General features: G+C 39.5%; 1 protein-coding gene across 1 annotated transcript in view; it reads left to right on the forward strand.

The window, feature by feature from the left end:
* The window catches only part of ptgis (prostaglandin I2 (prostacyclin) synthase), a 62,446-nt gene extending 51,384 nt beyond the window's left edge, over window positions 1–11,062 (forward strand). The window contains exons 10-11 of the mRNA XM_063041389.1: window positions 3,478–3,629; window positions 7,635–11,062. Of these exons, the coding sequence (XP_062897459.1) occupies window positions 3,478–3,629; window positions 7,635–7,782 (300 nt within the window). The 3' untranslated portion in view covers window positions 7,783–11,062. The remainder of the gene's footprint in view (window positions 1–3,477; window positions 3,630–7,634) is intronic.
* Window positions 11,063–24,762: the final 13,700 nt, after the last annotated feature.

Genomic DNA, 24,762 nt, shown 5'->3' on the forward strand with positions numbered 1-24,762 from the left:
GTAGAGTTAGAAATACAACTGATACCTCACCATTAATAATTCACTGCTCTGCCCGTTAATCAAAGCATTTTGTTTCCGTGCATTTCGCTTCCAAGGAAGGAATCAGGTGTTGTCAAATGACAGCACAGTCATTTTTATATCTGGCTTTAAGTAAATTCAAGCAGATTTTTAAGATCAGATTTAACTCAAAACCAATTTGGAACCTATCTGTTAGGCCAAGTTAAAATTGCCTCTAACAAGTCTTGTAGGGAATGGAATTAAAAATGGAAGAAATTACATCTCATTATAATGGTAAATAAGCCATAGCTTACAGAGCTGGAATAAAATTATTACAACCCATCAGTCATCTAGAAAATATAACTTCTCATGCTAGTTTTCTTGTCCTTCAGTCACATCACTTACTAAGTTCCATTCAAACTCCCTTTTTAACCTGTCAAAATCTTTTGCCTTTTGATGGGCTTCTGTATTTACTCATCATTCTGCATAATTTAATTCAAGCAATCTGATTAATTTTTATCTGCTTTATGACAAGCTTGGTGACGCTGTTTGTGGCAGTCCTGGGACAGCTGGTAATATTATTCTGTCTACATCAGAAGGTTGTGAGTTTGAATCAACTCTGGTGACCTTTGGACAAAAGTGTTTACAGGACAGAAGCAATACTGCACATTTGAAATTAAGTTTTCCCAAAGGAACATATACAGCCCATCATATCTAGCAAAAGTGGGGGGGATCATTCCTGGTGTCCTGTCTGGTCCTTATCCCTCAGCCAATAAAATACATACAGCGTGTCCTTTATCACTTATTGTTTGTAAGTACTTGCAGTGCATTAATTGCCTATTATATTCTGACAATAATTACATTCCCACAGTAATTAATTGGATACAATGTACTTCAAGAAGCCCAGAAAGGGACATGCCATGTTAAATGCAATCTTTTCTTTGTTATTTTGGTTTGCTTCTTCAAAATCATTACTCCATCCGTACACTTTTGAGGAGATCCGGTATGTCACCTAAAACACTTGTAAATTTCTACAGATCTACCATACAGAGCATTCTATCTGGCTGCATCACCATCTGGAGGGTGGTGGGGTGAGGGGGGGTTGCTATTGCACAGGATCGCAGTAAGTTGCAGAGCATTGTAAAATTAGTCAGCTTCATCATGGGCACTAGCCATCATGATATCCAAGCTATCTTCAAGGAGTGGTGACTTAAAAAGGCGACTTCCATCATTAGGGACCCCCAGTACCCACAACATGCCCTCTTCTCATTGTTACCATCTGGAAGGAAGTACAGAAGCCTGAAGGCACACACAATAATTCAGGAACAACTTCTCCCCCTCTGCCATCTGATTTCTGAATTGACATTCAACACATGAACTCTATCCCAGTACTTTATTTGCAGTTTTTTTCTCTATATTATTATGTATTGCATTATACTGCTGCTGCGAAGGTAACAAATTTCATGACATATGCTGGTAATATTAAACCTGATTCTGACACTGCATGACCTTCTTGCCCGTCATGTGAGAAGAATGTGGTTTCTGTTAGGATTCTCCTCACTAATCTCAGATCTCATTGCCTGTGCTTGTCTGCATTAAATATTATTTTCCCACATTAGTCTACTTTCTCAATGTAGTTGGACTACTTTACACTTCTAATTTTTGTTAGAAACTACTTTTGTTCCAGTCTTTTCCATCTGCAAACTTACGTAATTTTTTATTAATCTTTTTGGATGTTGTTTATTTAGTGTGACAAAGCTATTCCTACTGTACTGTTTCGAAGGGTATTCCAGAAATTCGATCCAGAAGTGGTTTTCCAAGTTGTATGATTGGTGGGGAGCTTAGAGCTGAGACTGTTTACATGTAATTGATAACACTGTCCTTCAAGGTGGTAAAGATTCTGGATTTGAAGAAGCTAAGTCCCTATAATGCTTAAACGCAAAATAATCTGCAGATGCTGGGGTCAAAGCAACACTCACAACACGCTGGAGGAACTCAGCAGGTCGGGCAGCATCCACGGAAAAGATCAGTTGACGTTTCGGGCCGGAACCCTTCGTCAGGACTGTAGAGGGAAGGGGCAGAGGCCCTATAAAGAAGGTGGGGGGAGGGTGGGAAGGAGAAGGCTGGTAGGTTCCAGGTGAAAAACTAGTAAGGGGAAAGATAAAAGGGTGGGGGAAGGGAGGCAGGGAGGTGATAGGCAGGAAAGGTGAAGAAAGAATAGGGGAAAACACAATGGGTAGTAGAAGGAGGCAGAACCAAGAGGGAGGTGATAGGCAGCTGGGGGAGGGGGCAGAGTGACATAGGGATAGGGGAAGGGAGGGGGAGGGAATAACCAGAAGTTGGAGAATTCTATGTTCATACCAAGGGGCTGGAGACTACCTGGACGGTATATGAGATGTTGCTCTTCCAACCTGAGTTTAGTTTCATCATGGCAGTAGAGGAGGCCATGTATGGACATATCTGAATGAGAGTGGGAAGCAGAGTTGAAGTGGGTGGCTACTGGGAGATCCTGTCTGTTTTGGCAGACGGAGCAGAGGTGCTGGACGAAGCGGTCCCCCAATCTGCGTCGGGTTTCACCGATGTCGATGAGGCCGCACCAGGAGCACCGGATGCAATAGATGACCCCAACAGACTCACAAGTGAAGTGTTGCCTCATTTGGAAGGACTGTTTGGGGCCCTGAATGGTGGCAAGAGAGGAGGTGTGGGGACAGAGGTAGCACTTGCGCTTACAGGGATAAGTGCCAGGTGGGAGATCCGTGGGGAGGGACGTGTGGACCAGGGAGTCGCGGAGGGACCGATCCCTGTGGAAGGCGGAGAGGGGTGGAGAGGGAAAGATGTGCTTAGTAGTGGGGTCCTGTTGAAGGTGGCAGAAGTTGCGGAGGATAATGTGTTAGATCCAGAGGCTGGTGGGATGGTAGGTGAGGACAAGGGGAACTCTGTCCCTGTTGTGGTGGCAGGAGGACGGGGTGAGAGCCGAAGTGCGGGAAATGGAGGAGGTGCGGGTGAGGGCATCATTGATGACAGCAGAAAGGAAACCACGATCCTTAAAGAAAGAGGACATTTGAGATGTCCTGGAACGGAAAACCTCATCCTCAGAGCAGATGTGGTGGAGACAGAGGATCTGGGAATAGGGAATGGCATTGCTATAGGGAATGCCATGCTTTCCTGTTCTAAGCCCATTCAGGTGTGATGCACTGGCCTCCTCTAATGTTATCGTCACATTCATAATATCCTGTCTGTGAATTTGCAAGCATCCCATGGTGGGAAAAAGACAAATATGAATTACCATATCAAAGAATTACTGATCAGATATATCACACAAAAGTTTTAGTTTTAAAAATGTTTTAGAGACAATACTATAGGTTCAATTACACATTTGTTCATAGTAAGCAACCAGTTCATCTTTGTGATGTGGCCTTATTACTGCACTTCACTCAAAAATAAGTGAACTTCAATAAAATTTTCTTTTTGAATTTACAGAAATTTAAATATGACCGGTTTTTGCACCAGGATGGAACAAGGAAAACTAATTTCTTCAAGAGTGGGAAGCAGTTGAAGCACTACATTTTGCCTTGGGGGGCTGGATCTAATGTTTGCATTGGGCGGCCCTTTGCTATAAACAGCCTAAAAATGTAAGTGTTTTATAGATGTACTACATATGTACCCAATCTGGTGCTTCTGTAAAAAAGCACGACAATCACTGAAATTGAGAATTTCCACTATATAATACGAAAAGCAAGATCAAGCCAACTGTTCTACTTAGCATGTCAAGGAAGTTAGCAGCTCCATAACATTGAATGATCCTATCTCAAGGTGCTCTCCTGTTGTTCCAAGCTCAATTGCTTTTCTCAGAATTCTCTTGAAAATGCATTGGTCACTCAGTGAATGCACTCCTGCACTGTAGCGAAGAACAAATAAAACTGCAGATGTGGGAATATGAAACATCCCATGCAGCTGAAGGAAATGCGTCATTTGTCTAGTCACATGTTCACTTCCCACCATTCAAGGGCCAAAACAATCATTCCAGAAGAAGTAGCAGTTCTCTAGCACTTCATCGAGTCTAGTCCACTGCATCTTGTGTTTACAATGAGCTCTCCTCTGTATTAGAGAAATCAAACTCAGATCACTTTGCAGAGCATCCACGTTTAGTTCATAGGAGAGATCCTTAGTATCCTGTTGCACGCAGTTTAAGTTTTAATCCCATCCTCGTTCTGAATGTTGTGTATTTAATATCTCAGCAATATTTGAGTAATATTATAAATATACTGTTAGATTAAGCATTCTTCGTTTGTTTACATAATTCATTATGGGTCATAAGTAAGAAGTACATGAATGGCAACATCATTACACGTCCATGTCATATTGTGCACCCTAACTAAAGTAAAGCAAAGTAGGCACATTATTCCCAATGTCTGTGTTTTACTTTCAATTAGTTTTTGGAATTACAAATCATAGCACTGACCTGTCTATCTGCAGTTTCCTCCATTGCCCAATGTACTCTAGAAAAGCAACATCCTATATTCTTGTCTAGGTGCTTTGCAAACTTCCAGAATGATCATTGAATTTTCTAACTCCCTCCCATAGTTTCAAATTATCATGCGGTGTCCCTTTCACACCCTGTTTTAATGCCCTTTTTACATCAGTCTTCATGCTTCTTCTCATCTAATCTGTTCTAACTGATCTCCATATCATCTGTTGTTTTACTTCTTAATCATCCTCCTCCCGGCTCTGCTTTAAATTCTCCACTCTTCCCTCCACATGTAATTTTGAGGGTCACTGACCAAAAACATTGACTGATTTCTCTTACTGACACTGCTTTATGAATTGTATCGTAAAATTTCTACTTTTGCTTCCTATATTATAGACTGACTTTAGTGACTCAGCATCATAAAAGTTATTGTCTATAGCCTTCAAAAGCATAGTCATGTGACTAATAACAGAGACAAGTTAGAATTGCTTTGTTGTTTATCATACTGAAGAGATCATTACCTGTTTTAGATAAGAATGCCTTATGTTCCTAATAAATGCTGGAACATCCTCAAGACATGTAATAAGGGTAATGTCACAATTGTAATGGGAGACTTCAATGTGCAAGGGGATTGGGAAAATCAAACTGGTGTCAGATTGCAAGAGAGGGAATTCATTGAATGCCGACAAGATGGCTTTTTAGAGCAGCTTGTGCTTGATCCTACTCAGGGAAAGGCCATCTTAGATTGTGTGTTGTGTAATAACCCAGATCTTACGAGGGAGCTTAACATAAAGGAACCCTAAGGAGACAGTGATCATAATATGATTGAACTCATACTGCAATTTGAGAGGGTGAAGTATAAGCAACATGTATCAGTATCACAATGGAAAAAAGGAATTGCAGAGTCATGAGAGAGGAGCTTGCCCAGGTAAATTGGAGGAGGATACTGTCGAGGATGACAGCAGCGCAGAGGTGGCTGAAGTTTCTGGTAATAGTTCACAAGGCGAAGGATGGATATGTCCCACGGAAGAAGTTGTTCTCAAATGGCAGGGGTAGGCAACTGTGGCTGACAAAGGAAGTTAAGCACTGCATAAAAGCTACAGGAAGGGCATATAAGATAGCAAAAGTGAGTGGGAAGTTGGATGATTGGGAGGCTTTTAAAATCCAACAAGGGACAACTAAAAAAGCTTTAAGGAGGGAAAAGAAGAAATATGAGGGCAAATTAGCCAATAATATAAAGCAGGATACTAAAAGTTTTTTTTCAGTTATATAAGGGGTAAAGTAGAGGTGAGAGCTGATGTTGGACCACTGGAAAATTATGCTGGTGAGGTAGGATTGGGGTGGTGGGGGGGAAAGAAATAGCAGATGAACTTAATGAGTACTTTGATCTGCCTTCACTGTGAAAGACACCAGCAGTGTGCCAGAGGTCCATAAGTGACAGACGTCCACGAGTGTGAGTGCGATTGCTATTATAAAGGAAAATGTGCTAGGCAACCTCAAAGGTCTTACGGTGGATCAGATGGACTACATCCCAGAGTCTTGAAAGAGGTTGCTGAAGAGATAACGGATGCACTGGTCATGATCTTTCAAGAATCATTTGATCTGGCATGGTCCCAGAGGACTGGAAGATTGCAAATGTCACACCAATCTTTAAGAAGGGAGGAAGGCAAAAGAAAGAAAATTATAGGCCAGTTAGCCTAACCTCAGTGGTTGGGAATATGTTGGAGTCATTTATTAAGGATGAAGTTTCAGTGTACTTGGAGACTAATGATAAAATAGGTCAAAGTCAGCATAGTTTCTGTAAAGGAAAATCTTGCCTGACAAATCTGTTAGAGCTATTTGAGGATGTAACAAGTAGTATGGACAAAGGAGTGGCAGTGGATGTTATTTACATAGATTTTCAGAAGGCATTTGATAAGGTACCACACGAGGCTGCTCAACAAGATAAAATCCTATGGTGATACAGGAAAGATATTGGCATAGATAGAGGAATGGCTGACAGGCAGGAGGCTGTGAGTGGGAATAAAAGGTGCCTTTCTAGTTAGCTGCCAGTGTCTAGTGGTGTTCCTCTGGGGTCAGTATTGGGATGCTACTTTTCACATTGTTTGTCAATGATTTAGATAATGGAATTGATGGCTTTGTGCAATGTTTGCAGATGACACAATGATAGGTGGAGGGGTAGGTGTGGAAGCAATGCAATTGCCATAGGACTTAGACAAATTGGAAGAATGGGCAAAAAAGTGGCAGATGGAATACAGCTTTGGAAAATGTACGAAAATGCATTTTGGTAAAAGGAAGAATAGTGAGGACTGTTGTCTAAATGAGAAGAAGTTTCAAACGACAAGGCTGCAGAGGGACTTAGGAGTCCTTGTGCAAGACACCCAGAAGGTCAAGTTACAGGTTGAGTCTGTGGCAAAGAAAGCAAATGCAATGTTGGCATTTATTTCAGGGGGATAATGCTGAGGCTTTATAAGACACTAGTCAGGCTGCACTTGGAGTATTGTCAACAGTTTTGGGCCCCATATCTCAGAAAGGATGTGTTGTTATTGAAGAGAGTCCAGAAGAGAGTCACAAAGATGATTCTGGGAATGAAGGGGTTAATATATGAGGAGTGTTTTGCAGCTTTGAGTCTGTACTCACTGGAATATAGAAGAATGTGGAGGGATCTCATTGAAACCTACTGATGGGCAATCTTTTAGAACAGAGGAAAGGAAGAATTGTTTTAGCCAGTGAGTAGTGAATTTGTGGAATGATCTGCAACGCACTGCAGTGGAGGCCAACTCAGTGGATATTTTTAAAGTGGAAGTTGATAGTTTCCTGATCAGTCAGGGCATCAAAGGATGTGGTGAGAAGGCAGGTGTATGGGGTTGAGTGGGATCTGGAATCAGCCTTGATGGAATGGCGGAGCAAACTCAATGGGTCAAATAGCCGAATTCTGTTCCTCTATCTTATGGTCTTGTGGTCTAAGGGCATCCTGGTAGGAGACCAGATGAACATCAGCAAGTACAATGTATCTCGGTAATATTGATTGTTCACTTTGTTTTTTTTTCCAGTTACAAAGTTACATGGGAAAATATATCAAAATAGTAAATGTGTTCTTAGTAGCTGCATTATTATTTGGATAACTTATTGAACGTAACTGAAATCAGTTTTTCTTTTCATCTTGCAGGTTTGTTTTTATAATGCTAAGCTGCTTTGATTTTGAACTTTCTGATCCAAAGACAAAAATTCCAGCCTTTGACACTTCCAGATATGGATTTGGAATGCTGCAGCCTGAAAAAGATGTCATGTTTCGTTATAAATTCAAGGCTGAATAGCCCAAGCCAAAACATACCAGAATTCGTAAGCATGCCATGGAACTTTAGCATGCTGCATTTGGCGCAAGAACAGTGTAAATTTATGAATGCCATGTTTTGAACCTTTTCTCAAAAGAATTGATTAGCCTTGACTCACTGTATAGTCAACAAGATTCAGCATTTTCCTTCCAAGTTGTCCATGCATCTAACAAATGGTATGGAAAAGTAATTGACTGAAGCAGTCGTATCCAACTGGATGCATTACATGGCTGGATGCCAATTTCATGAACTTCGTTGGTACACATGTGTCCCATAAAAAGCACACATAATAATGCACACCAAATGCTGGAGGAACACAGCAGGTCAGGCAGCATCTATGGAGGGGAATAAACAGTCGATGTTTGGGTCTGAGACCCTTAAAAGTAGGCTTCCACAATGTACAGTATATAAAATATATGATTTGTCATGTTAAAGAAGGCCTATTTGAATGGGTCGCAGATCAAAAAATCTAGATCTGGGAATCAATTCTGAGTTGTTCAATTTAGCATAAAGACGTACTCCAAGTGGTAACTGTCTCTCTAATGCATCCTAGCACAATCCTCAAATGACTGCAATCCTTAATACTCTTCCTTTCAGTCGTAATCCCCAATACATTCACATAATCTTTCTGCCAAATGATTCCTTATCACTTCCCTGTTTTTTCCCTATTCCCCTGTGAACCATGACCAATGCACCCAAATTGGATGGCAGAGTATGCAGAGGAAACACTCCAGTATGTCAACCAGCTGGTCTATCATGCATAATGCAATTGCCCTCAGTTGCAATAATATGTTGAAGTGCAGGGTCTAAAATGTATATAATTTTATTCTTAGAAGTTTTTTAAGCTATACATTTTCTGTGAGGACATTATGTATTGACAGGAAATTAATCAAAAATGCTTCCGAATGCTTTTAGCTTTTTTAGTATTTAAAATAGGGAAGTTACAAAGATCTTCAGACAATTTCAGTCACTGCAAAGTGAACTTCAAAGAGCACGTATAACACAATTCCTAACTATTGCTGTGCACCAATGACATATGTTAGTGAAGAAACTATTTCAAAAGAGCTCTTCATTAACATAAAGATCAAATGCAACACAAAATAACAGTAAATAATTCATATTTTATTGTGCTAAATGAATAACTATCACCCAGAACTCCTTGCAATGTCAGTTCTCTAGCATGTGTCATTTAATTTTACATTACAAACAATCTGTGTGATTTACAAAATGCTGCATTTAATTGGAACACCTGACAAGTTCAAATGGTGCTCACCAAGGCAACTCCCTGCCGTGCATCTGCCTGTTGATATTGATGTTCCCAGTTCAACAGCGTGCTCCTTTCTCTTTATTGTCCAGCCATATTTTTACTGCTTTCGTCAAGTAATTCTTCAAGGAAAAGGGAAAAGAATTAAGGATGGTCTTTTATCAGTCTGAATAAATACAACAATTATTTTTAACTCTGAGGGAATTAATTTACTTTTTTTGTTCACACACTGCAATTTTAAAGAGAATGTTTAAATCCATATTTGAAGCTACCTCCTTGTTTTCTCTCAAAAAATTCCTCCATTTGGTTGCATTTTTAAGTAAATTGGCACAAAGTATTAATGAAATTGAGGTATGTAAAGACATATTTATGGGTTACAATTGTATCAAAAAGAGAATGTATTTGGAATACTAATTTAGAAGATATGTGTCACACTATTGAACTGAATGGAAAATATGGTCACTGCATATTATCTTAATTATTTCTCCTATGGGGCCTTGCTTTTGGCAAATAGTCCATTTTCCTATATCACATCACTGAATTTATTTCTTAAGAATTTAATTGGTTGTAAAACACTTTGAGCTGTCCTGAGGTCATGGAAAAGGCTTTATAAATTGAAGTCATTCATTGAGCAGTTATTATCATTTTTTTACAATTGGTAATGCAATGAAAGCAGTATTAGAGAAGATGTATTTTTATCAGTAATATATTCAATTATGGTTTTATTCAAGCTATTTAAATATTAACTTTATATATGCTATTTTATTTATGGATTTTAAAGAGCATATAGGAATAAGAGTGGAAGGGGAAAATTTTAACTGTAAATGGCACACAGGGTTCAGGAGGCTTCATAAAATTGACAAAGGATTTTAAACCAGGCAAGATGAAGTTGAAGTTTAGCTGAGCAGATTTCAGTACATGTAGACAATCTCTTCCAAATATGCAGGTAGCTGCTTATAATATTTAAATAGGATTATCTGATTAAGGTTTTCACTGAGACTTTAAGTTTAACAAGATATGTTTGAGTTCCATGGGCTTCTTGAAATTCACCATTGAAACAAAGCATGAAATAATCAAAATAATTCATAGGGCTCATTATAATGAAGCAAATGAACATCAACAAATGCCTTGTGTACATGGTTGTTTATTTACCTCTCTTTGGGAAAGGATTTGCCAAGGTTACTTGAATAGAGATACTAATTTATGCTTTGGAGATATTGAAGTACACGTGTGGGGTGAGTAAGAACTCACTACATGGTAAATATCTGTTCACCCAGCAGGCAGGATAATTACCATTGAGTTCAGTGTCAGATTTGCCAGCCCTATGTCTGTTTCATGATGTATTGGCTGAAAAGTTCTACCAAAATTAAATTACCAAAAATATTTGATATTTTTTAACTTCCCAACAACATAGCCAAACACTAAATAAAATTTTGTACATTTTTTTCTTTTTAGAACCAAGGCGTACTTTTTATTTTCATTTCCTGTGATGAGGAAAACTTTACTGTTCAGATAGTGGTTGAGGATTTAATAACTACAGTCAACATCAATACGTCAGCAAAAGCCTGTTGAGAACACTATTTACACAAGAAAGCAGATTTTGGCTGTGCTGTTAATGAGTAACATATACTTTCAAGCGATATTAGCATTTACATTACAATATAAAATTGTAGCGTAGGGACAGATGGTGAACTGTGTAAGAACTCTCTAAAATATCAGAATGTGGAAATCAAGATATATTAAGGGTTTATGGAAATGTATTTTGAGTATTGAAAACCTGTACACTGGATGAAGAAACTTCAAGCTTTCAAGTGAAATCTTTTTTCATTAGCTCCATTATTTTTTCTGTTCATTATTTAAATTGTTTTATGTAATAATAAATAACATAGAATATCAAATCATGGGTGCAAGCAATATATTAGAATATAGAAATAGTTTGATATATATATATATAAAAATAAAATAATTTATGTTTTGGATTAACAAAAATAAAATACCTTTTGGGCAACAATATGATAGTCTGACCCTAATATATTACCCTTCTATTTGTATTTTGATTTAATACTCTAAATGATTTTATAACTTTGTATCAACATTTGTCTAAGATATATTGAAAGGTAAAATTCCCAAGATTCACAACCCTCTGAAAAAGAGAATTCATTTTCATCTCTCTTGAATCAGCAGCCCTTTCTTCTAAAACATTATCCTCTCATAAGTGGAGGCAATTTCTGTGTAGGAATATTTGGTTGTCTTTCTCCAGTTAGATAATTTTTTGTTTTTTTTTCTCTCTGTACTTCCTACCTAAGAGGAAAAGCTCTTTCTAATATTATATCCTACTCATCAATTTCATGCACCTATTTCTATGTATCTATGAGCCAGCATACTCTTTGTTTTCTCTTCACAACTTTCTTTCCCTCCTGTCTTTGTGTTATGAACAAATTTGGCTGCAAGTACAGTCAGACCCCTCATCTGTTACATTCAGAAAATGAAGGCCTAGTTTACATAAACCTCTAAAAGTATACAGGCTACTATCCCAGGAACCTCTCTGGTGAACATTTGCTGCAATCCCTCTATAAAAAGTTTATCCTCATTTGTTAAAGAACATCAAAATTTATACATGCGATTAGCGTAAGATGCTCCTACTCCTGTACCCATGTACTTGCTAGGGATCATTCTGGGGTTATGAAATTATGGATAGCGTAATTATGGATTAAGAAAAATGTAAACCTCTCTTCAGGAAATAAAACCACTGCACAATTTGTCTTTCGACTGCGGCTAGTGAAACCAATCATTGGCTGTGGGAATTTGATTGTGTCCCATTGAAACTAACTAGGAAAAGACTAAAAGAATGTCCCTGTTACAAGCACATTGGTAAAGGTATATCTCTGCCTCTTAAGGCAGAGTTCAGGACAGAGCTGTTTATCAGTTAGCCTTCTTGTTAGTTGTATATTGATGGAGCCATCCCTTTACACTAACAAAAGGGACATATTTTGGGTGTCTGGGTTTTGGAACAGACATCATTCAAAATTTGTATGCAGTATGCAATCCTGAGATTCAATTTCCCCACAGACAGCCATGAAACAAAGACAACCATGGAACCCGTTCAAGGAATAAACATGAAACTCATCAAGTGCAAGAAAAAACAAATCACGCAAACGGTACAAAAAAGACAAGCAATAAACACAGAGTATAAACGAATAATTTGAAATAGTCCGGGCCGATTCAGTTCTGCTCAGTGCTTATTCCCTGCAGGCCACCCCAATTCTGCTAGTTTGAATGTACTACCATTGTAAATATGTAATTCTGTAAATTCTCTTGACAATAGTCAAAATGTTCATTTTGAGGAAATAGGAAGGCTACAGACGATTTGGTTAGATTAGATGAATGAGCAAAGAAACGACATGGAATACAGTGTCAGGAATTGTATGGTCATGTACTTTGATAGAAGAAATGAAAGGGTTACCTATTTTCTAAATGGAGAGAAAATACAAAAATCTGAGGCACAAAGGGATTTGAGAGTACTTATGCAGAGTTCCCTAAAGGTTAATTTGCAGGTTGACTCTGTGATGAGGAAGGCAAATGTGATGTTAGCATTCATTTCAAGGCTACTAGAATATAAAAGCAAGGATGTAATATTAAGACTTTATAAAGCACTGGTGAGACCTCACTTGGAGTATTATGTGTAGTTTTGTGACCCTTATCTTGGAAATGATGTGCTGAAACTGGAGAGGGTTCAAAGGAGGTTCGCAAAAATGATTCCAGGATTAAATGTCTTTTTGCATAGAGAGTGTTTGATAGCTCTGGGCCTGTATTCACTGAATTTTGGAGAATGAAGGGTAACCTCATTGAAACCTATTGAATGATGATGGCCTTGATAGAGCAGATGTGGAAAGGTTCCTATGGTGTAAGCATCTAAGACCAGAGGACATAGCTTCAAAATACTGTAGGGCGGTGACCTTTTAGAAGAGAGATGAGGGAGAATTTCTTTAGGTGGAGAGTGGTAAATCTGTGGAATTAATTGCCACAGGAAGCTGTGAAGGCCAGGTCTTTAAGTATTTTTAAGGCAGAGATTCATAGATTCTTGATTGGTCAGGGCATGAAAGGTTAAGAGGAGAAGGCAGGAGATTGGGGCTGAAAGGGGAATGGATCAGCCATGAGGAACTGGCGCAGCAGAGTCGATGGGCCAAATGACCTAATTCTGCTCCTATATCTTATGGTAGACAATAGACAATAGGCAATAGGTGCAGGAGTAGGCCATTCAGCCCTTCGATCCAGCACCGCCATTCCCTGTGATCATGGCTGATCATCCACAATCAGTATCCAGCTCCTGCCTTATCCCCATAACCTTTGATTTCACTATCTTTAAGAGCTCTATCCTTCTCTTTCTTGAAAGCATCCAGTGACTTTGCCTCCACAGCCTTCTGGGGCAGAGCATTCCATATATCCACCACTCTCTGGGTGAAAAAGTTTTTCCTCAACTCCGTTCTAAATAGTCTACCTCTTATTCTTAAACTGTGGCCTCTGGTTCTGGACTCACCCATCAGCGGGAACATGCTTCCTGCCTCCAGCATGTCGAATCCCTTAATAATCTTATATGTTTCAATAAGATCCCCTCTCAGCCTTCTAAATTCCAAAGTATACAAGCCCAGTCGCTCCAATCTTTCAACATATGACAGTCCCACCATCCCGGGAATTAACCTTGTGAACCTACGCTGCACTCCCTCAATAGCAAGCATGTCCTTCCTCAAATATGGAGACCAAAACTGCACACAATACTCCAGGTGTGGTCTCACCAGGGCCCTGTACAGCTGCAGAAGGACCTTTTTGCTCTTATACTCAATTCCCCTTGTTATGAAGGCCAGCATGCCATTAGCTTTCTTCACTGCCCGCTGTACTTGCATGCTTGCTTTCAGTGACTGATGTACATGAACATCAAGATCTCGTTGTACTTCCCCTTTTCCTAACTTGACTCCATTTAGATAGTAATCTACCTTCCTGTTCTTACCACCAAAGTGGATAACCTCACATTTATCAACATTAAACTGCATCTGCCATGCATCTGCCCACTCACCCAGCCTGTCCAAGTCACCCTGAATTCTCATAACATCCTCCTGACACTTCACACTGCCGCCCAGCATTATGTTATTGGCAAATTTTATTGCTAATATTACTTTTAATTCCCTCATCTAAATCATTACTATATTTTGTAAACAGCTGCGGTCCCAGCACTGAACCCTACGGTACCCAACTGGTCACCACCTGCCATTCCGAAAGGGACCCATTAATCGCTACTCTTTGTTTTCTGTCAGCCAGCCAATTTTCAGTCCATGTCAGTACTCTGCCCCCAATACCATGTGCCCTAATTTTGCCCACTAATCTCCTATGTGGGACTTTACCAAAGGCTTTCTGAAAGTCCAGGTACACTACATCCACTGGCTCTCCCTTGTCCATTTTCATAGTTACATCCTCAAAAAATTCCAGAAGATTAGTCAAGCACAATTTCCCCTTCGTAAATCCATGCTGACTCGAACCGATCCTGTTACTGCTAACCAGATGTGTCGTAATTTCATCTTTTATAATTGACTCCAGCATCTTTCCCACCACCGATGTCAGGCTAACTGGTCTATAATTCCCTGTTTTCTCTCTTCCTCCCTTCTTGAAGAGAGGGACAACATTAGCCACCCTCCAATCCACAGGAACTGATCCTGAATCTATAGCATATTGAAAATGATTACCAATGCGTCCACGATTTCTAAAGCCACCTCCTTAAGTACCCTGGGATGCAGACAATCAGATCCTGGGGACTTATCAGCCTTCAGACCCAACAGTCTATCCAACACCATTTCCTGCCTAATATAAATTTCCTTCAGTTCATCCATTACCCTAGGTCCATTGGCCACTATTATATCTGGGAGATTGTTTGTGTCTTCCCTAGTGAAGACAGATCCAAAGTACCTTTTCTACTCGTCTGCCATTTCCTTGTTTCCCATAATAAAGTCACCCATTTCTGTCTTCAAGGGCCCAATTTTGGTCTTAACTATTTTCTTCCTTTTCACATACTATCTATCCTCCTTTATATTCTTGGCTAGTTTACCTTATTACCTCATTTTTTTCTCCGCATATTGCCTTTTTAGTTACCTTCTGTTGCTCTTTAACAGTTTCCCAATCCTCCGGCTTCCCATTCGTCTTTGCTATGTTATACTTCTTCTCTTTTATTTTTATACTGTCCATTACTTCCCTTGTCAGCCACGGCCTCCCCTTACTCCCCTTAGGATCTTTCTTCCTCTTTGGAATGAACTGATCCTGCACCTTCCACATTATTCCCAGAAACACTTGCCATTGCCGTTCCACTGTCATCCCTGCTAGGGTATTGTTCCATTGAACTTCGGCCAGCTCCTCCCTCATAGCACCATAGTTCCCTTTGTTCAACCGTAATACTGACACTTCTGAGTTTCCCTTCTCCCTCTCAAATTATAGACTAAAACTTATCATATTATGGTCACTACCTCCTAATGGCTCCTTTACCTTGAGGTCCCTGATCAAATCCGGTTCATTGCACAACACTAAATCTAGAATTGCATTCTCTCTGGTAGGCTCCAGTACAAGCTGTTCTAAGAATCCATCTCGGAGGGACTCCACAAACTCCCTTTCTTGGGGTCCAGTACCAACCTGATTCCTCCAGTCTTATGGTTAAAGTTAAAAGTAGGTGATTAGAGTAATTGAAACTGTAGTTAATTGTTTATTTTCATCTTTGTGTTGCAGAAGTATAAGACAATGTGTCAACAGAATTGGATTATCATGGATTTTTCTGGACTCTCTCTCTCTCAGAAGTTTGCTTTGTGAATCAAGACTTCTATATTTCCCAGTTACAGCTTCCATGTGGCTCTGTTTTAGTCAGTCGTAACAATTCTCCTGTAATGTTTTGTTCTTAACCTTTTAATCATGCGTCCACCATGGCTGTTAAATCATACCTGCCATCTGTTCATCTTGCTATGAATTTGATATCGAGACATACAATGAGCCTTTAATTTTGTCTTTTTCTATTTTCTGTGCCCTAGCATTCTTTGCAGGGATGCTCTTACATTTGTATTCAATGACCCCTCCTGTCACATTCATTACCAATTTCATTAGCCCGTCTTTTCTCTTTAACTTTCTAAATTAGTACTTACTTGAACTCTCTGCCCACTATTCCTTACCCTAAAGCAACATCAACAGCTGTTGTTCAATCTGCCAGGACATTGATCCCAGCCCATTTCAAGTGAAGCTGAACTGAATTTAACCTCTTCGTCTTTCGCCAGTACTGCCACCAACACTCCCCTCCCCCCATGAGTAGAAACCTACTTCTCCCACGCCAGTCTTTACCAACTGAACACACTGGAGGCTGTGATAGAACAAAGTACCCTCTGGAAAATCTTGCCAACGCTGGGCAATGTTTCTTACTCATTGCACACCACCTTGGGGTGAACAGAGGAGTACTTTCAGTACTAGACTAAGACATCTGCGCTACTCCAAAGAACGTTATATGAGATCATTCTTACCCTCAACCATGGGCTCTATAATGAGTCAACCTATAGCCGGGGAAGTGTTGACCTCCTCCTGTTAGACTGTTGTTAACCTCTGCTTAAGGTCTGTTTAGTTCTGTTTACTACAACCTGCTTTTGCAAACACCCTGTACAATACCGTTCAATACAATCATCACATTTTATCGGGATGGTGTGAATGTGCACCCATTACTGTATAATATTACGGTAATTCTTGCACTATCATCTTATCAGTGTGAACTTGTAAATCTTGTCATCTTTGACTTGTAGGGTAATGTGCATCTTATTTTTAAGGTAAATTTTTTTATTCTTTCTTACTTTTCTATAAGTATTTGTATATCTGTGCACTTGTAATGCTGTGATTTCCTTTGGGATAAATAGAGTATCTATCTATCTATCTACCTTTGAAGTGTTCATTCAACTTTCTATCATGTGCAAATAGCTAGAGGGAGATTATTACCTGTGTGGTTCTGTTTGTTGTGACTGAGACTGAACCACTCAGAAGCTGTAACTGAGAAATGTAAGGATCTTTAGTTACTCCGTAAACCTCCAAGAGAATCTCACTCTTCTGACAGAATGCTTTATACCTTTTCAACAGAAAGATACCAATAAATGATTAGCTATACTTTCAATGGCTATAATCACATATTTTAGTATTTTGAATGGAGTCAGGTAACTTTGCAGATTTACATATTTACAGTGATGGTGCATCACAACCAGCAGAACCCTATTAAATATTAAGTACAGTACTGATATCTGTTTGGAAAGTTTCTGAGCACAAATTCTACACACTCAAGTATTTCCCTTTTGTCACAGTGCTGAAGGGTGGATCCATGAATAAACAACGAGCAAGCATATTAACAAAACAGAACTGTGCAGTAAATGACAGGGATATGTATCCTTAACAACATGTTAATATAGGAGTTGGCTAGAATTAGAATGTCCTATATTGCCCTTATGGTATCATTTGAACTTAAATTATTAATAGGTTTTATCTCCTTATCATAAATATGAGAAATTCTGGCAGATGCTGGAAATCCACAGCAACACATACAAGATGTTGGAGGAATTCAGCAGGTCAGGCAGTATCTAAGGAAATTAAAAAACAGAAAACATTTTGGGTCAAGACCCTTCTTCAGAACTGGAAATGAAGGGTATCTCCTTATAACTGGATCTATTTTAATTAATCAATTATTATGTTATCGATAACATCGTAACTCTAGAATAATTTTAAAACTGCTTTATCATTTAATCCTTAGCTGGCCATACTCACAAAAATCTGTTTCCTAGTTACAACAATGTGGTTCACTCCTACAATGACCATGGCAATTGGATCATTGCCCCTCTAATCCAAGCTCCTTTCCAGCAGGGAGGATATATCTTTAATCCTTGCACAGGGCAGGCAGCACAGCATTTGGGACACACACTTGTGTTAGTGTCATTAACCATACCATCCCCTATCACTGCAGCATTTTTTTTGTTCTGTCAACGTGATTGATCCTGGATACCGTTGCATTATGGTCAATCTTGTAACCTTCCTAACTTGCATTCACACCAGTTTCAAGAACCTTGTACTTGCTGGACAAGTGCAAGGGCTGAAGTTCCTCCACCAGTACCTTCTGCATCCTCATTGCTACTTTGCTCAAAGTCCTGGAGGTACAAGAGATTGCTGGAATCTGGAGGAACAAACAATGTTCTGAAGAATTCAATGGGGTGGAATAGTATCTCTAGGAAGAAACAAATTATTGGTGTTTCAACCCAGACTCAGACACTGTTTGTTCCATTGTGTTTCTCCAACAGGTTGTTTGTCATTCATCATCCCACTTTCCTAACCCTATCCATCAGATCAATAGTACTTAAACCAATGTAAAAGTTCATTGAGATTAGAGCGCCTGCTATAAATATGGCTGTTGAACATTACGGTGGACTCCACCAACCTCTACATACTATAGTTAAAATACTTCACTTACCATGCCATGTCAGTCATTAAATGTGGTGAATTAGTATTAATAGTTTCTGAATGGTTATTTATAATTTAGTTACAACTTAGTCTAGTTAATGATCTTGTTTTAACATACTGAGTATTAGATTGCTTTGGATTACACTTTAGAGAGAGCCTTTTTCAGTCTTAAAGTGGAAAAAATCGCTGCAGTATTCACCACTCAATTTGCAGGGAGATCATGCTTTTATTACTTCTTCACAGCTTTTCAAATTCTCAACTGGGATTTTCACCATTGCTGCTTCTTAATAATTCAACATTAATTTTTCTTTAAAGTACAAACACAGCACCATGTTCACCCACTCATCAAATTCCCTGTTTATTGTTCTTTACAGATGAGAGTCTATGAAATTGGACACTGTGTAAATTACTCGGCATGCTGACAAAAGTCTTCCATTTCTGTACTAGTTCCAAAGACCTAAGTCAGCCCTGCTGACAGTAATTACCAAGTAGGCAAGTTTATTATTCCCACTTGACTTCAAAGGGGTTCACTCTAAATTACAACCAATGTAAAAAATGTAATTAAAATTAGTACCTTAATTAGTATCTGTGCAGTTGCTGCTAGCTTACTTGTCACTGATAATTCTACTGATTCTTATTTTATGGAAAAATTTACAGAAGAAACTTATTTTAATACAGCTGTCTGTGGAAGAAAATGACAATTTAAATATTTGTTAATCTTTTGGCAGAGGATTGCAGAAGCAAGTGTAAACACTTCAAATTTTGTTATCTCTCCAACGAAGTAGACTCCAACCATTTGGAATTTTCTGTGATAATGACAAATCTGTCTCCTTTTTAGAGTGTGATCCCAAATATAGAACAAAAGCTAACTCTTTGTAACCAGAAAAAGCTGCAACTTTAGAGGTGACGGTATTCAATTAAAAGTGCAACTGTGCTACATTACACCAGACGGATACAATTTTTTTGCCAGTTTATATGTTGATGAACTGGAAAACAAAGTTCAAAGGTAAACTTTAAAGTTGACAGTAAATTTATTATCAAAGTACATATATGTCACCATATACCCTGAGATTTATTTTCTTGCAGGCTTACACAACATATACAAAGAAACACGATAGAATCAATGAAAAACTACACACAAACAACCAATAAGGAAAAAGAAGGTAAACTGCAAATACAAAAAAATTAACAAATAATAATGATAAATAATCTTAAGAACAAGAATTGTATAGTCTCTAAAAATGAGTCCATAGTTTGTGCAATCACTGTTAAGGTGAGTAAAAATATTCATGCTGGTTTCAGGACATGAACGTTGAAAGATAATAACTGTTCCTAAACCTGGTGGTGGGGGATCTAAGGCTCCTGTACCTCTTTCCTGGCAGCAGCAGCGAGAAGACAGGTCTTTTATGATGGATATTGCATTTTTGTGACAGCAATTCTTGCAGATGTGCTCAATGGCTTTCCTGTGATGGACTGGGCTGTATCCACTACTAATTGTAGGTATCTATAGACCATTACATTTTGCAGACATTGGAAGCTGTGAATGTGTATAACAATCGTTATTGACAGCAATGTTATTGCATCAGAACATTTCATTGTTACCAGTCTACCTTTCAACATTAATCCAAGTATAAAATGGCATTAAGTGTAAATAGCCACAGTTTTGTTAAAATCTTGCTGGGAATAATGTGTACTTGATTCATTTTTATTTTAGCAAATTGGGCACTTACATGTAATGGCATGATGACGTATGTCATTCATGTACTTTTATAAATAATCTGCAATGAATTATGTAAACAACAAATAATGTTTAATCAAACAATCTATTTACAATATTACTCAAATATTAAATACACAACTCTTCCTGCTTAGCTATAAACAACTCAATATAAATGTAACTCAACTTAAATATGTATCATATTGTGCTCTAATATATATATACACTTGACGCTTTTTTTCTTTCTCTTATTATGATGATTCATAGCAGGACTTTCATAACATGACTCATCAAACTAATTGTGTGATGTAACTTACACAATTAATTGATTGAAGTTTTTTTGGCAATGCAATAAATACTGACTTGCTCATTTCCTCAGGTATTTCCCCCACATAATTATACGAGTTACACCATATAATTAGTTCAGTGAGTCATGCTGTGAAAGTCCTGCTATGATTCACCATGATGAGAGCAAGAAAAGCATGAAGCTGGAGATCACACAAGAGCAGCACAACTTCATTGAAGATAGTGGAACATGAAATGCAATCTTCATCCTTAGAATGATTTATGAGCACATCATAGAGGTCCAGAAAAACCTATACCTTAGTTTCATCTACTATACCCAAGCTTTTGATATGGTAAGACATGAAGAGCTTATACAAATCCTTCATCACTTGGACATTGATGGGAAAGATATCAGGATCATCAGAAATTTGTATTGGGAACAATGAGCTGGAATGAGAGTTGACAATGGAACAACTGATTTTGTCCAGGTTAAGAAGGGAGTCAGACAGAGTTGTATTCTCTCACCCAGCCTGTTCAATCTTTATAGTAAGAAGGTTCTAAGAGAAATTAGCAGTATCCCAGGCATGATAATTAGTGGATACAATCTGAATAACCTATAATACACAGATGACACAGTGCTGATAGCTACTTCTAAAGAGAAGCTTCAGGAAATAGTAGATAAAGTCATTGAAGAAAGTGTAAAGAGAGGAATGACAATCAACTACAAGAAGATTGAATGTATGGTTGTCATAAAGAAGAAAGAAATACAGAAATGCAAACTGAAAGCAGGCAACAAAAAAATTAAACAAACGTGGAAGCTCAATTATTTAGGGAGCAGGATAACGTCTGACGACAGGGCTGATGTTGAAATTAGAAGAAGGATTGGGATTGCTCAATGCATGTTTGAGCGTTTGAACAAAATACTAAAGAATAACATAATTTCTCTTGGTAAGAACTCAGAGTGTTGCAGTACTACATTCATCCCACACTAACATATGGAATGAATTTTGGACAATATCAAAGCAAAATGGGGGAAGATTTAAAGCTGTAGAAATGTGTTTTTGAGAAGAATGATGAAAATATCGTGGAAGGACAGAGTAGCAAATGAGGAAGTGTTGCAAAAAGCTGAAATAAGAAGAGAGCTCATATCATCAGTCAGGAAATGGCAGCCGTATTTTCTGGGACATGCACTGAGGAAAGGGAAGCTCGAACATCTTGCATTGACAGATAAAACTGATGAAAGAAAAAGTGCAGTTGACAGCATATGACAATCATGAGTTACATCAAAGGATAAAAAAGTAAAAGTTCTGAAGAGCCGATTAGAACTTCTCAGATTAAAAACAGATAGAAGACCGTGATCGCCCACATCACACGTCACAGTAGATAATGATGATGATACAGACTGCTGAGTTGCAGGATGTACAGGGACACATTATCAGCGATGTAACCTAGGGTCATCAGACGTTTCGCATTTTTCAACATCAGACACTGTTGCCCAGGTGATCCAGCCAGGGTTGATCAGCCCCAGGTTGTGTCCTAGCAGCGTTGGTCCACAGATCACACCTCATGATCCATAGTCAGCTCAGCAGCCTCTGTAACAATTCTCATGGCCCTTCTCTTTGCAGATCCCATAATGCTAAGGAGACAGTAGGTTTTGCTGAGCAAGCAGCCAGCAAAACTTCTGCATCCCACCTCTATCGGCTCACGATGTACTTCCACCACTGTCTCTTGCACTGCTCTACCAGCTTCAGGTATTTGGCCACCTTATGCTCAAATTCCTTCTCAATAAGCTACAGTTTATCCCTCTTCCTGTACAGAACAATGCTGCACAGGCTACGTAAGAGGCTGATCTATTTTCAAAGGTTGCCATTCCTTTCAAAAACCTTGCTGACCTGGGTACCTCATATATCAGCATCAGTCAGAGAACTCAAGGGAGGATGCCATATTAGTAGATTCAGACCTTCAACTTGCCAGATAGGCCTACCTTGTCCACACAAGTAAACCAGATCTCTAACTCCTTCGTGGTCTTCTGGATGGCAGCCACATCTGGGCTCTTGACTGCTTTCTCAGAGATGGATGAGATAGCAATATCATCCAAGGAGAAACAGAACTTTTCCATGAATCTTCCTTTATTTAACACCAGAGATCTGCATTTCTCTGGCTTAAAGCTCATCCTTGCCCATACAAAGATCTTCTCTGGTCTGCGGAGGATCCAGCTACTGCCTGGGGTGTTGTCACTGTGACATCATCCATGAAGGTTTTGACTGGAGGCTGCCACACTCCTGTCTTAGTCAGAGGGACTCTACACTCCACTTCAGCTGCCTTAACCAGCCTGTTTATCAACAAGGAGAAGAAGATCAGTGAGATTGTATACCCAGTTATAATACCATTTTTGAGCTGCTGTCAGCCTGATGTGGTCACTCCTCATAAGAAGACTCTCAAACTGAAGTTCCTGTAGTAGTCCAGAATGAGGTCCTTTATCTTCCCCACAACATGATGTTGTTTCAGCACGATCTCTATCAGCTTATGTAGAAATGGCCCATACATGTTGACAAGATCTAGCCATAAAATGACCAGGTTTCCATTTCCTTTTGATCAATTGGGAAACCACATCCTGGGACTCTGGGAATCCTCTTTCTGTATAGATGTCTCAAAGTTGTTATTCTGAGGAGAACCTCAGTCAGGCAATGGGAAACAATACTGAAAATTGTCTTCCCTACTGCTCAATGGCCTTGGAGTTCTTCTCTTTGGGGATCCAGACTCTCCAAAGATCTTCAAACTTTCCCAAATGCCAGCTAACCTTAAGGAAGCTGGAGAACCTTAAGGCAGTGCTTGTACACCTTGCAGGGTGCTCTAATGGGACCAGAGGTAGAACTAGCTCCATCTACTATGACTATTTCCTGGATCTTCTTCCACTGGGCTACTTGCCATTGAACTCAACCACAGAAGGAGGAGGGTTTACTAGGGCACTATGGTATCCTAGCTCCTGCTCTCTCTCTGAGATGCTGAGGGTTCTGAAGGTCTGGATACATCCCTTGTTTGGAGAATGCGAGGTGTCACTCTGCTTCTGTCCTAGCAGCTGCTTGGTTACTCCACAGGGGCTTGCAATGAAAATGGCTCTTTTCCTGGCTTTCTCTCTTCCCCATCTTCCATGCCCTTTTTCCCTGCACAGTGTTATAAGCCTACTTCTGAGGATGTTATGGAACTCAGAAAGTGGTGGTTTCTCTTCTTCACTCACACCCCTGTACTGTTTAGTCAGGGATCAGACCTTTTGATACAGCTGGTGCTTTTTGGCCGCCTTGCATTTCATTGTGTAGGGGGCTTTGCTGCCTTTCTTCTCCCATAGGCTGAGTCTGACAGTAGCAACACTGACAATGATAGTTGACATGGTCTGGAGTCATCTATCAACATCTCCCTTGGCTATTGCCTCAATGATGTGGACTATGCCCTCCTCAAACTGAAACCACTCCCTCTAATGGCCTGGCTTGAGACCCCTTAACACACCAGTGATCTGTTACTCTGCCTGGAGTGGGTGTTTCTGGCGCATGGAGGTTCTGGAAACTGTGGGGTGAATCCTGAGCACTATGTTACTCTCTCCTGCTCCAGGCATTTCATCTTGGCCTGATGTGATTCAGGCCACGCAGGTTCTTGCAGACCTTGCCACAAAAGCATCTCTCACTTGTAATCAGTGATCAGTTCGCAAAGGTTCACATTCTTAGGTCCATCCTGGTGGGGTACTCATCCTTCCCCACTCTTGAGTCTCCTGGGGGTATGTCTCTGATGGTCTGTTCGTAGCTGGTAGAGTTTCTTCCTTTCGGAAGATGCAGGTTGGATTGCTAGCCCTTCCTGCCCTGGTCAACATCTTTCCAAGCTATCAACTGTCTCTCCAATAGTCTCCAACCTGTTCTTGGTTGTCACTCAGACTATTACTGAGCCTCACTGGCAGAGCCAGGGTTTATGACACTGAAAAACATCCTAGGATGTGCTGGGACACATCATCAGTGATGTAACCTGGGGTCATAAGGTGTTTCGGGTCTTTCAACAGCAGACACCCTCGCCCCAGGGCACCCAGTGGACACTAGTAGTTGATGATCAGTAATGAGGGTAAATTCTCTCCCATACAACTACTAGTTGAAATGTTCTACACACCAAACTAGATCTTCGGCCTCTCTGTCAATTTGTGCATAAGTTCTCT

Source organism: Mobula hypostoma, chromosome 2, assembly GCF_963921235.1.
Source record: "Mobula hypostoma chromosome 2, sMobHyp1.1, whole genome shotgun sequence".
Classification (NCBI taxonomy): Eukaryota; Metazoa; Chordata; class Chondrichthyes; order Myliobatiformes; family Myliobatidae; genus Mobula; species Mobula hypostoma.